At 40.4% G+C, this 13,877-nt stretch overlaps 1 protein-coding gene across 2 annotated transcripts in view; it reads left to right on the top strand.

The window, feature by feature from the left end:
• Positions 1-13,877, top strand: part of nlgn4xa (neuroligin 4 X-linked a) — a 149,733-nt gene that overhangs the window by 46,673 nt on the left and 89,183 nt on the right. For both annotated transcript variants that reach the window (XM_084713473.1, XM_084713474.1), the window contains one exon: positions 11,896-12,048. In XM_084713473.1, the coding sequence (XP_084569599.1) occupies positions 11,896-12,048 (153 nt within the window). The remainder of the gene's footprint in view (positions 1-11,895; positions 12,049-13,877) is intronic.

Below are 13,877 nucleotides of genomic sequence, written 5' to 3'. Positions count from 1 at the left end.
GTTACTGCAGGGCAGGAGGGAGTGGAAGGATCTGAGGTGACATCGTGACAGTCGATGCTTAATTTATGGCTGTGTTCATTGATATTTTGGCCACTTGGAGCAGGTGCTGCAGACATATTATCACCTCATGAAAATGTCATGCAGATTGTCATTACAAACAGTTGCCTATGTTTGCATCTAAGAAAAAAGAAAGCATTCATACGTGTTTGGGTCACCCTCCTTTTTGCTCAGGTTTGGTCTCTACCAACTCCTGAGAAAAAAAAAAAAAAAACAGTATTTTTGCTACTAAATCTTCCTCTGTGTTCACCACCTAGTCTCTAATTGCATCTGTCTGCTGTTTGATGTTGGGCAGGTAGTGTACCGTTGCTTTTTTCAGAGCTTTTTAACTGAAAACAGCTGCCTGCTGCAGCTGGAAACCAACCTGACGAGACCGCACAATGAGCTGAAAAGGGCTGTGCAGCCGACATTACACAGTCATTTGATCCACGGTAAATATACAACTATTGATTGATTGTTGTTTGGTAAAGCAACAGCAAAAGTGTGAAAGAAAAACTGTATAAATGTGTCAGGGAGGATGGAGAGGCAGCAAAATGACTGATGGGAAATGTTGTTTGTTTGGAGAAACTTCTAATTTAGATCAGCTAGATGCTGACATCTGACCACAGTATCATTTGTTTACAGTAGTTGTCTTATGATCTTGTACTCAGTCTGATAATAATCCATCAGCTGGCAGAGCTGGTTGGCCATATACCCAAATTTGGTTCCAAACATAGTGGATCCTACACTTCTCATGATGCAATTCCATCATAAAACTCATAAGTTAATGTATAACACACATAATGTAACATAACACAATCTAATGCCACAAAATGTAACCCAAGTTCATGTATAACCTGTGCAGTGTAACCTAACACACCCTAACATAACATGATGTAACTTAAGTTAGCGTACGTAACATAACATAACTTAAGTTCATGTATATAACCTACGCAATGTAAAATAAGAATCTAACATAACATAATGTATCTAAGTAACATACATAACATAACATGACGCAACATAATGCGTCATAATAAACATAAATGTGTGTGTGTGTCTCCAAGCCCAAGTGAGTCTACCCTGATGACATCACCAGGGTTATTTTCGACTGTTTTCACAGGTTAAATAGCTCCACACATGGCAAGTGAACTGATGTTTACATGTAAAGTTGGTGGACTGCCCCTTTAATCTGCCCTGCCCGCATGTCGAAATCTCTTTAAAGCAGCCCCCAAAATACTCCTGGTGTGTGTGTGTGTGGGATAAAAGTGAAAGTCACTTTGGGTAAATAGTCTGCTAGTTAAGTGCAATGAAGTGCTGCACTAATGTTTAAAAATTCACCTCAGAGATTTTTTTTTTTTTTTCATGTAAGCCGAATTTTCCTCTTCACAAGAGAACGATCCCCAAATTGGTTTTATAAAGTGATACCTCTTATTTTCTTTAGGAAACTGTAATTTATTTAGTCTTGCTCTGTCTGCTTCTTCTAAAAGCTTGGATTTCCTCTGGGGTTTCATCACGCTGGTATATATTGGATTTGCACCTAACAGATGTAGCATAGTTTACCTCAAATTAGAAGGGCCATCTCTTTGGGAGATGGCACTTGTGTTGTTAAAACAGATTAAAACACACCATCTGCCCACAGCTGCTGTGGAAAAAAGACAGTATCCACCTTGGAATTTAAAGAGGAAAGCCAGTGCCTTTGATTATGTAGGCAGACATGTCCCTATAGAGCTCAGTTTTAGTAATAATAGTGATAAAGATAGAACGTTACAAGTGTCAGCTTTTGATCATCTTATTTTCTGCTGTGCAGCTACGGCGAAAAGACTGGCACGGTTTGAAAAAAAGAAAAAAAAGCTTCCCATATGGTGGAAGGTGTGGATGAAGAGCATCTACAGTCACTACCTTGGCTTTGCTGTGTTTTCAGGAGAGCTCGCAGGATCGATGCGCTCTGACTGTTTGAACATCTGCAGTGGCAATGAATTACTCCTGTGGATCCCCTGTGGTTCCACCTATACCTCAGCGGCTGCTGCTGCAGAGAAACCTCGCAGCACTGCAGACAACCTCTCTCAGACCTTCTGTGCTGCAACCCTCCCGCATCGCTTCTCCTGGAAGTTTGCTCCATACTGTTTAAATGAGCTTTTGTCACAAGTGCTCGCCTTGAGAGTACTGTTTGAATCAAACGAAGCCTCAATTCTAATTATTCAATTATGTCCCCAGAACAAGAAGTGTTAAGGGCATTACTAAAATTGCGTTTTGAGATTTTGCTGTAATTACTTCCCTCCTTTGAAAAGAGACAGTGTGGAAAGACCATTTTTATGTCAAAGCACAGGAACAGTGTTCAGTATACATGAATATTCCCATTAAAAAACTCAGATAAATGGCCATAAACATGGAGTTAGTATATAATATAATCAAGGACGCACAGTATTGGATTTTTGCCGATATTCAATAAGCTGATATTTTTAGCATAACGTAACGTAACCTAAGTTGATGTATAGCCTACATGATGTAATGTAACACCCTAACATAACATGATGTAAAGTTAACATACGTAACATAATGTAACGTAAGTTCATGTATATATCTTACGTTATGTAACACGACATTCTAACGTAACATAATGTGACCTAAGTTAACATATGCAGCCTGAGTTAATGTATAATCTATGAAATGTAATGTAACATAATGTAACCAGAGTTTGAGTATATAACATAAAATATATAATTAGGGATGTTCAGTATTGGATTTTGCTGATATTCATTACACTGATATTTTCCAACTCAGTTTGGCCGATTGTCGAATCCCCAATTCCAAAAAAGTTGGGTCGCTGTGTAAAACATAAAACCAGGATGCAATGATTGTCAAAAACTTCCTATCCTATACTCAATAAACTAGATATACAACTTAAGTTGCTCAAAAGTGTGGGGTCTCCAGTGTTTTAGATATTTTGCACATCATAATAGACCACACATTGGAGACTGGTCTGGACTGCAGGCAAGCTGGTCTGGTACCTGAACACTTCCACAATGAAGCCACACTTTTGTGACATGTGCAGAATGTATCTTGACTTTGTCTCACTGAAATAAGCAGAGACGTCTCTGAAAAAGACGTCTGGATGGCAGCATGTTGCTCCAAAACCTGTGTACTCCTTTCAGCATCAATAGATTGTGCAGAGAGTTCGCTGGATTCTCTGGATCTTTCGATGATATTATGGAGTTTCCACCTAATTGCAGAGAACATCATCATATTATTCTGCTTACTGTTATTCACAGCCCACTGGCAAATACAAACACAGAATACCAACCTATCAAGGTCATTTCACAGGTTACACAACTCAGAAAATGAGAGTTGTGGTTCCTTCATGTTACACACATACAGCATATATAGAGATAATTAATTAAAGAGTAGAACAGGATAAATATATATATAAAAAAATGAAATAACATATAGTTATTTACATACAATAAATAAATAATCTCATTAAAAGTTCAGCATCTGGGAAACATCCATCAACTTTGACTGTGTTTTTGCACAAAGCATCATCCATGTAAAGACAGAGTCCTCCTCCTCTTGTCCTGCTGGAGTCTTGCATGTTGCGTCCTGCCAACTCGTGTAACAGCTCGATCCATGATGTTGTGGTGGAGCAGGTCTCTGTAAGATGTAGACACAATAGTCTCTGGATTCCCACTGCTTGTCCAGCAGGTCCTGTTTCATTTTCCTGACTGGACATGAGACAGGAGCAGTCCAAGCTGGGTCAGTGTGGCTCTCCCCTGAGGTGATCCAGGGTGGTGTGTCCAGCTGGTCTTGCTGGGTGTTGAAAGATGCCATGTGCGTTGTTGATTGTCTCAAGGGCTGCTGCTTTTTAATCACATACACCACGCTTCCTTTTCTATCAGGGTATTTCTGTTGTAGGTAATATGTCTCTCAGCCATGAAGCTGAAAAAATAACCAGCTAAAAGAGAAAATTATTCCAAAATTCCAAAAAAAAAGTGTGTCAGAACTTATGTAAGTACATGAATGATTGTCTCTTACGTAATTCATATTGTACATACCTATACTAGGCAATGTAGCACTTTACTGACCATATAGTGATATATATCATGACATAGCAGATTTTCTATGAATTCAAAGAATAACGGTTTTCAAGCAGAATCAGGCTCTAGAGTGGGTGGTCAGCTGACGTGATCATGGTACGATTGTGTGTGTTGTACGATTTTCTGGTTTGTGTCAGACCTCTCATACCCAAACTACATCCATGCGACACAAGTAGCCCTTCTTTTCTTATTTCCTCTTGGCTGCAGGGGAGTTTCCACACTTTTTGACCTGTGTTGGCCATAGTTGGACACTGACTTATGCATGAGTGGCGTGAAATCCATCTGCGTGCACGCAAGCACAGGATTTTACTTTTTCAAAATAAAGTTATACATCCATATCACATCATCAGCTCCATTACATATAGGTATATATACAGTTCAGTAAATTGTAGAACATGTACAGTGTTTAAAAACTAAAATATTCCTACATACTTCATATTAGCACAAACATATTGGATCAAAGTATATATTGATTTACTGTAGGCAAACATACTGTATATACTTCATACATAATCTCTGTGTACTCCAGGTACTTTGATAATATACTCACCATGTACACACTCACCACTACTTGTTTAGCTGCTCCTGACAGGTTTGTTTGGCTGTGGGCCAACTAATGATTTACATGCGAGTCCGGAGAGGGGAGGCTGGCTGCTTTTTGGCATGTTAGCAGAGCTGTATTGACCAGGAAGTAGGTTGCTGTCTGCAGAGAGCATGCTGGGACAGACGGCGTTGATGGCAGTGGAGGCGGAGGCGGCGATGGGGGGGGGGACGCACTTTGCGCCGGCTCCATTAACTGCCATTTGTATTCGTCCCGCTAACAGTAGAAAATGCTGAAAGCAATGGAAAATTCAGATAGACCCCCTCGAACAAGCTCCCCCCTCACCCCAAACACCATCCCCTGCCCCCCCCAGCCCCCTCTCACCCATATAAAAATGAGTAATGTGTGCACCGCCGCGCAGCCAGTGGAGGAATATATTATCCCCCCGGCCCGGGTGGCAGTGATGAATGTCCGGGACGAACTCGCTGCACAGTCACCCAGGAAGCTCCACAGGCCCGGGAGAGCGCAAAGAGCGAGAGACACACAGATAGTTCAGCAGGGAGAGAGAGAGAGAGAGAGAAGAGCACTTGAAGCAGTTTGATTTCTTTAGTTTTAAGTGCACTCCATGCTGACAGGATTGGGACATGGTGCCCCGAGACCACCCTCTCCTTCCCCGGCCGTAAAACACGGCTCTAAATCTGCAGGGCATCTCTGTGTTGGATCAAAGTGCCCTGAGTGGAACCCCTCCCTCCCCTTCCTCCCCCCTGACTTCTGACTCCACTGCTGCACTACACCAAAAGAGATGGGTAGTAACAGTCAATTTGGTTGTTTGTTTGATGGAGAGCCAGCCGAATAGTTTTGTCTGAGCCCACAGAGGCCTGCAGCGGCCATCAGATGCGTATCAGTTAGAGACTATGACAACTTAATGGCAGCGCTCTTGTTTTATGTGCATCTGCCTCTTCAAGGTTGTTTCCGCCGCCCACGCTGTTCCACCGGGCCTCTCGTAATGTGAAACTGAATGACAAACAGGAACTTATTGACACCGTCCTGCCTCTGTAATTAGCAGGCCTGTATTTAACCAGAGGGAATCTGTCCAGGTCGGTCCTGGACATCAGAACTGGCAAAGGAACACACATTGTTTACTCAAGTACAAGCAGATTGTAGATAGTAGTAGATACTTGTACAAAAAAGACTTCTAAAAGAGGAAGTACTGAGTTAATTTCTTAACTCAAGTGAAAGTGAAAAAGTACACACTCTGAAATGTACTTAGAATATAAGTGTAAGTAGAAAGTAGTAATGTCTTATGTTGTATTATGTCCTGTTTTGCCTTTTCTATCTTGTTACATCTTTTACATGTTTTCATATTTTTCGTCTCTTTATGTCCTTTTTCGTCTTGTAAAAAAGACTGGTAAAAGTAGAAGTACTGACTAAACTTCCTCTCTCCAGTAAATTAAATTTTACATCTTGTTATGTCTTTTTGGTATTGTTACATCTACGTCTTTTTTTTGTCTTGTTGCGTCTTTCAAGTTATGTTTTGTCTTGTTACATCTTTTTCATTGTTTTTATTTTGCTGCATCTTTCTCATGTTGTTATGTTGTGTTTTGTATTGTTATGTCCTTTTTGGTTTTTTTTGTGTTGTTACATCTTTTTCATGTTGTTATGTTGTTTTTTGTCTTGTGATTTGATTTTTGTTGTTACATCTGTCATGTGTGATGTGCACTGATGGATACACCAAGGAATCCTCTTTTCTGCGTTTTATCGTCTCATCCATTTAGGTTGAAATCAGTCTTGATGTTGGTAAGGTGGTGCATTATGAAGCAAAATAAAAAGTATAATCAACAGTTCTCCTCAAACGAATTGAAACCGAAGTTTTGAAAATGTTTGGAGTAAAAGTAAAAAGTTGCCAGGAAAAGAAATGCTCAAGTAAAGTACAGAACAGAAATACAGAAAGTATTTGTACTCAGTTACTTCCCAGCTCTGCTGCACGTGGACTCAGGCTCACTGTTTAACCCACACCCCAACCCACTCCCACTCCCCATGGTTGCAGGTGAGGAGTTGTGAAAGAGATGCAGGCACATTAGCAAAGCTGAGGCACCCACTCAGAGCACAGCAGAGATTAATAACCTGTCACCGTGGGTTGCTTTCGACTCCTTTGCCTCACTGTTTTCTTTTGCGGAGGAGGAGAATGATACACTCCTCCTGCCCTGCGCCTGCCTGCCTCCATGCCTGGCTGGCTAGCTGGCTGTGTTGCTTTCTGCCAAGCCTACTGGGGTGCAACATATATACAGCCAGTTTTCCAGCTGCACACCGCCGTGCATCTTGCCACAGCCGATGGCGACTGGAAGAGAAACCAATAATTGGTGTGGGCAGTCGGCATCCTCTTTAAACCAATTACACAGAACAGACTGGAGCTCTTTAGATTAGTTGTTCCGGCCTCAGAATTAGTGGTGTGCACTGTTTAAAATTGCAGACCTGATTTCATACACTAAATACATTTAATGGGAAGTGCTGACTTTCATGGATGATGGTAGCTTAACAGCTATAGAAAAAAAGAAAAAGGCAAAATGGAAACTATTGGTGAATGAAAACAATAATTATATCACAAACACAGCCAGCAACATAATGATGAGTATGACATGACTCTGTTGTTGTACTGATGCAGTATTTAGATTGCATTAACAGCAAATTAAAACAGGATCAGACAGCAGGCTTTTAACTAAATTATCATAAAACATGATATTTGCAAGAAACTTTTGTCTCAAATACAAGCCTGTTTCAAATAAAGGCCAGTGCCTGATTACATAAAGTCATGTAAGACTCATTTATGTTAAATATTAGACATGCAAATGGATATGGACACTGCCTTCTGTGTTAATTTTGTTTGTATTTCTGCACATTTTCTGACTTATGGACAAAATGGAGTAGATGCAGGAGACGACCACAGGAAACGACAAAAGTTTTATAAATCCAAAAGTATTGGAAATGATGTTCAACTAGTTGGTGAAAAAACTTATTTTCTTTGTAATAACTTTTGACTCTGAGTGGTGCCCTCTGGACATATTGCTTAACATCTATACCAATGTGAAGAATGCTTGGAGATGCGTGGGCCGTGATGGTTATGGTTCGTTTGAAATGGACATATCTATTTTTGTACATAAAAGGAGCATAAATGAGCATTAAGGATGTTACACAATAAAATGAGTTGCATAAAATGACCCAGAGGATTTCTTTAGGGTGTTGTAAGGGAAAACCCTTTGATCCTTAAGTGTTTGCCCCAAGCTATTTAAGAATTCCCTTATGCATTGCTGGGATGTCCTTAAGCAACCATTTCCCACATTTTAAGGGGCCATACCAGTCTCTTAAAAGTGAATTATTTGTGGAACATCAGACAATGACAGTATTTATGAAGGATTAGATACTAAGATGTATTTTTCAGGGTGCTGAAAACCATTGACATACTATTAAGAACTGAATACCAGATGCAAAGATGGTATCCATTCGGTTCAATGAGAACTGCTCACCTCACAAAAGTTTTCTAGCTTCCAGCTTTTAATTCCCCTCTGACCGCCGCCCATGAATTCTTACATGGCTCATAGATCTGACCTGGGCAATATGCGGCCTGGGGGCCAGAGGTGGCCCACTGAAAGGTTTCATGTGGCCTGCAAGGCTGTCATGGAAATGCCAAAAATGAAAAATCTAGCAAAGACAGTGGATAGCATTTTACTTACCATCAAACCATTATCAGACCTTTATTTTGAAAGGGCTCAGTGCTGTGTTCATTGGTAATGATAAAGAACTGTATCTTTTATATTAAACTGTAACTTTATTCACTCAGTGCTGTACATCCATGTTGTATATGATCTTCTGCTTTTATTGTGATGACATGATGAATTTTGAATTTGCTTTTCTTGGTTCTCAGTTACTGACCTTTGACAGGTGTCCTGTCAACAATTTGACAGATGTCTCTTTTAGCTAGCTAGCTAGCTAAATCGCTCTTAAATCATTGAATTTCATCAGTTTTTGCTGACTCATGATGATTTTTGGTCTCCTTTCTTGCCCTCACACTAACTTTTTCATATATCTTCATGATTTAATCTACAGTTTGATTCATAACAAAATGTATGCATGCATTGATTTTGTCAGTTGCTTCTTGCCACATGTGTATTTGTTATATGACCGGGTTAGATTTACTTTGGATTATGTTTGTGTGCTTGACTTATTCTTCAGGGAGAACAACTTTGTCATGTTCTGTCCAAGTTGTCTTTGTTTTTCATTTTGTGTTCTCTTTGTTGTCAATTTTTTAGAAGTTAGTTAACATTTTAATAGCTAACACACAATAATGCTGCATAACCATAACTGAGGTGCACATGTGCCGTATTACGACAGAAACCACCGTGAAAGATTTAGTCAAAACACTTGGACATGGGGAGGGTTTTTTCAACGCTTTTTGCAAATTTGGAAGAAATATGTAACACATTGACTGCACCAATCATAAAATGACCATAAAATGTCATCAAAGATTAAAGAAACATGCTGAGTTAAAATCTCTGGTAGCTGTGCTAGCCAGTTTGTTTTCTTGTGAATTTTTTCATTGTGATCCGCAGCATCTGTTTTGTGCCAAATGTTTGCCAAATGTTGGTGTATGAGTCATAAGAAATCATTTATTGTCTTTTAGAAGAAGTAGATGTTTATTTTAAGTTAAATTGAGCAAAATGTTAATGGAGTCCGTCAGATTGTGAGACATGCAGGTACTGAACTCCAACTCCATTATGGAGGGGAAAAAAACTCCCTTCAGTCATACTTTGTATATTAAATAGTGGTTCAAACTATTTTATATACCATATGGCTCAAACATACCTTACAGACCAGTCGGGCACTGGTTCTTGCAGCGAGCACAATATCATGACTTTAAATCTCTCCCACTAGCCGCACACAAGCTGGCCTCTCAATCTGATATTTTCCTCAGCAGATGCTCTCATCCCGAATGACATTTGAGAGACTTCCAAGCAGCCTGGTCGGCAGGGCCGGGGATAATGGGTTCGTTCAGCTGTCGGTTCCAGGCAACCGAAGCTTTACTGTAGTGCAGGAGATCTGAGGAGCTGGGCCATGTGAGGACAGCGATGATACTTGTGTTTCTTTTCCTGGGTTAAAAGGAGTGAAGGGGAAAAAATATGTCTACAAACACAATTTCTGCGACAGACTGCCTGTTTTTAAGTGTCAGTGGAGCGCTCCCTGAAGACTTCATGGTAAAATCGGCTGGGGGCTGTGGATGATGAAGATGTTGCCGACTGATTTATTGTGACCTCTACTTGTAGGGAGGATTTATATCTTCTCCTTACATCTTTTTTTTTTCATGCCAAAGATCCACTCGTAATTTATAATCACCACCTACACATGTACTAATCACACAGCTTAATCACAACTGGAGAGCCTCATAAACAAGGTATTCATCTGGCCTAATTGCAGCGTTCCCTGCATATTACACAAAGAACAAATGGGGCAGGCATGAAAGGAGGCAGATGTAGAGATTGCAAGGTTGAAGCCATGGAAATGGAGCCATGGAGCTGACTGGAGAACGTCAAACCGTATCTTTATTACCATCTAGATGGTCCGCGTTCAATTAAAAATAGTCAAAATTCCTTCCCTGTGGTGTCGACAGTGATCACGTTAAGTGTTAGCTTGTTGATTACAACATCAAGAATGAGTATCTTTCATGTTTCTAGCTCCAAGCTGTTACAGCTCTTTATATCGAGGACTTTAGCCCCAGAGAGAGAGTGGAACAAGTATTTGATCTTTTACATGTATAATCTCATGCACTTGTAGTGTATTTCAAATTGTTCTGATGTCGTTTTCTTCTTTGTAGAAAAATGAGTCTAGAAATTAAAATTCACCCCATGTGCTGCTTTCAGGCGCAGGGTTCCCTCGTCATATCTCTGTGTTGGCTTTTTTGTTGCTAAAGTAACCTGTCTTTGCAAGCACATGAATCTGTGGAGCTCACTTTTTCATTTGCTCTGGCAGGTATATGACAGGTTCTATTGGATGACTGACAGAGGAGCGCCATCGGTCCAGATTTTCAGTCACATCTCACATGTTTAGCTGCTCTGTTTGGTTGTAGGTCTGTCCAATTGCAACAGGGGGACACCTTAGACTCACTAAAGTCAGATCAAACTGTCAGACAACGCAGTGTTGTTAAAATATAAATGAAGATTCTGTCATTTCATTGTCTGTTTGTCTAAAACATATTTTAGTGTGCTGCTTAGCTATAAGACAAGCAAGATTGCCCTGCTTGGAAACAGACCAAGCACTGCTACGTTACATGCTTTGTTGCTCTGAATGGTTGTAGGTCTATCCAGTTGTGTCCAGATAGCAGAGATAATGCCCCTTGGAAACTAAAATTGAATTGAGAAGTTCCAGACATTTGCATTTGCGAGTTAGTCTGGTGATGCCAGGCTAAAAGTAACAATGACCTGCTGCCATAAGCTAGTTGGCACAATTAGCTGTTCAATAAGCAGCGACAGCTTAAGTTCTTTTTAGCTAAAATCACAAAAATATAGTACTTATAGTATATATTTTTTTTAAGTGGTGAACAGTGTGGCTAAGTTTTTCAAGAACTGACTCAAAAAATATGAATTATCAGGAAAATACAGTGGAGTGGGACTTTAAATGCATGGGTATGTTGCTAACTAGAGGCTGATATGTAGACCAGCTTATTTAGCCTCTCCACTGGTGATAGCTGTGTTTGTATTTTGTCTGTCCTTCCATCAGTCTCTACTGGGAGGGCATTTTATCACATTCTGTCTACTGGAGGGGCACTATAGAGGACCTTTACCCCATTTTGTCCACTGGAAGTGCACTCTAGAGGGCATTTTATCATGCTTTGGCAGTGGAAGGACGCTCTAGAAGGCACTTTATCACCATGACAATTTATATCTTTTATTTTGTCCCCCCTAAAAAACATTTAATACCTCAAATTCATTTCCTTCAAAATCTTTATTACATATGTACAGATGTCATTGCTATTTATATCTTTAATTGTTGCATACCACATTTTATATGTATACATATATTGTATTGCCTACCACATTTTATCTCAGATATTATTTAAAATTTTACGGCACACATCACAAATTTCAAATGGAATTCACCTACATGAAGCATGTAGTTTTCCATAAAATACTCGGCAAGATAGAGAGTAACATTTTATTCTCATGTTCTTCTTGGCAGATATCCACGATGAGAACGGGTTGAAGCCAGTCATGGTTTACATCCACGGCGGCTCCTACATGGAAGGAACAGGCAACATGATTGATGGCAGCATCCTGGCCAGTTACGGGAACGTCATTGTCATCACAATCAACTACCGGCTCGGAGTTCTGGGTGAGTCCACCAATCTGGGGCTTTAATTAGTTTGGAGAAGGCTGATTGAGTCTGAAAGTGAGTTATTGATTTGTTGATTGATTTAATGACTAAATGGGTCCCATCGTTTCACCAACTGGCTGGTCTTTGTGTGAGGGAGAGCAAGGTGGACGACATTTATGTTGCTGTTTGGATGGAAACCTCGTTAAGCTCTTTTTGATTACATCGTTCAATATTTGATGCCTTTAATTAAGGTGGAATCACACGTGGTCTGCATGTTATGGAGGATTTCTGTAGAGCAAATATATACAGAAGCAAATCAAGCAGGTTAATCCACTGACACTCCTGGACTCAGGCTGTCTGAGGTGCAGGAATGGAAAAAAAAGTATAGGCACTGTATGTGGTGGGCACTTTGCTATATTTTGTCCAATAGAAGGGCACTCTGCGGGGTACTTTACCATGTTTCGTCCACCGGAGGGTCCCTCTAGATGGCACTTTGGCATGTTTCTTCCACTAAAAGGACACGCTAGAGGGCACCTTACTATGTTTCTTCTGCTGAAAAGACACTCTTAAGGGCACTTTTCCATGTTTTGTCCACCTGAAGGGCACTCATGAGGGCACTTTACCATGTTTTATCCACTGGAAGGTGACTCTGGAAGATGCTTTGCTATGTTTGGTCCATTGTGATGGCATTCTTATCCATGTTTTGTCCACCTGAAGGGCAGTTTATCTTGTTCTGAGACCACTTTGCCAAGTTTTGTGCACTGGAAAGGCACTCTTGAGGGACTTAATCACATTTTGCCCAGTGGAAGGACACGCTAGAGGGCACTTTGCCAAGCTTCGTCTGCTGGAAAGGAACTATAGAGAGCACTTTATCACATGCAGAGATGCCGGATACACCATCCTTGCTCTTGATTGCATGCATGCTTTGTGTGGTTTTCCGCCTTCGGCTATCATGAGTTTTGTTTTTGCAGTGCCAATCAGCTGCTAATGGCGGTGTAGGTGGTATTTTGCATTTTTCTGTATTCTTCTCTTAATTTCAATTGGTTGTATTCAAATGCAGCCTTGAATGACCCCCACAGCACAAGATAAGCACATGCAAATTAACTGAAGACTCTTACATTTTGTAGCCTTTTCAATTACTTTAATCATTCGGCAGAATCAAACATCCAGAAGCCTTAAAAAAAAAAAAATCCATGCTGGGAAAATTGATCTGTTGTGTATCTACACCACACTGCTGTGCATCTGATTTTGTTCCTGTCTGTAAGATGAAAGTAGTTTCTGGCTCTCGCAGGGATTCTTTATCTTGCCTTTGACATAAAGGTTTGGGTTCTGAATGTCTGTTGCCCAAGAAAATGTTTGAGCCTGAGAAGAAGCTGATAATATCAAACATTTTGAGGGAAAGAGTTTTTGAGCCATTCTATATTGAAATCCTTCAGGAGGGAGCGGATCTGTGGCCATTTTCTCACAGAGCAAGCATTTGATGTGGAAATGGTGCTTGAAAAACACATTTTAACATGTTTGTCAGAGAGTACATCTTGCATACTTCTAAGTGTAACCTCTGAATTAGCCAGAAAACTCGTGAACCCGACGCTCTCACCTTTAGAAACAGCCTGTAATGCTTAATTGGTGACTTGCAAGTGAAGTTCTTCCCTCAGGGGTAGATTTACAAATCGTGAGTCAGAGCTGCAAAATTTTACATCACTATAGCGGGATATTTATGAACACGGATGACATAAATAGGCAAAGACGCAGTTCATTTGGGTGTACTGCTTTTTTGAGATCTGACGCCAGGCTGTTTAAGAAGCGCCTTGCTCATATCTGAAAAGTAAAGAAGGTCAGAGTCCTCA

This window comes from Lutjanus erythropterus, chromosome 24, assembly GCF_056507025.1.
Source record: "Lutjanus erythropterus isolate fLutEry1 chromosome 24, fLutEry1.hap2, whole genome shotgun sequence".
In the NCBI taxonomy this organism is placed as follows: Eukaryota; Metazoa; Chordata; class Actinopteri; order Lutjaniformes; family Lutjanidae; genus Lutjanus; species Lutjanus erythropterus.
Note: the sequence above shows the minus strand (reverse complement) of the source record. Positions and strands in the feature narration are given on the sequence as shown.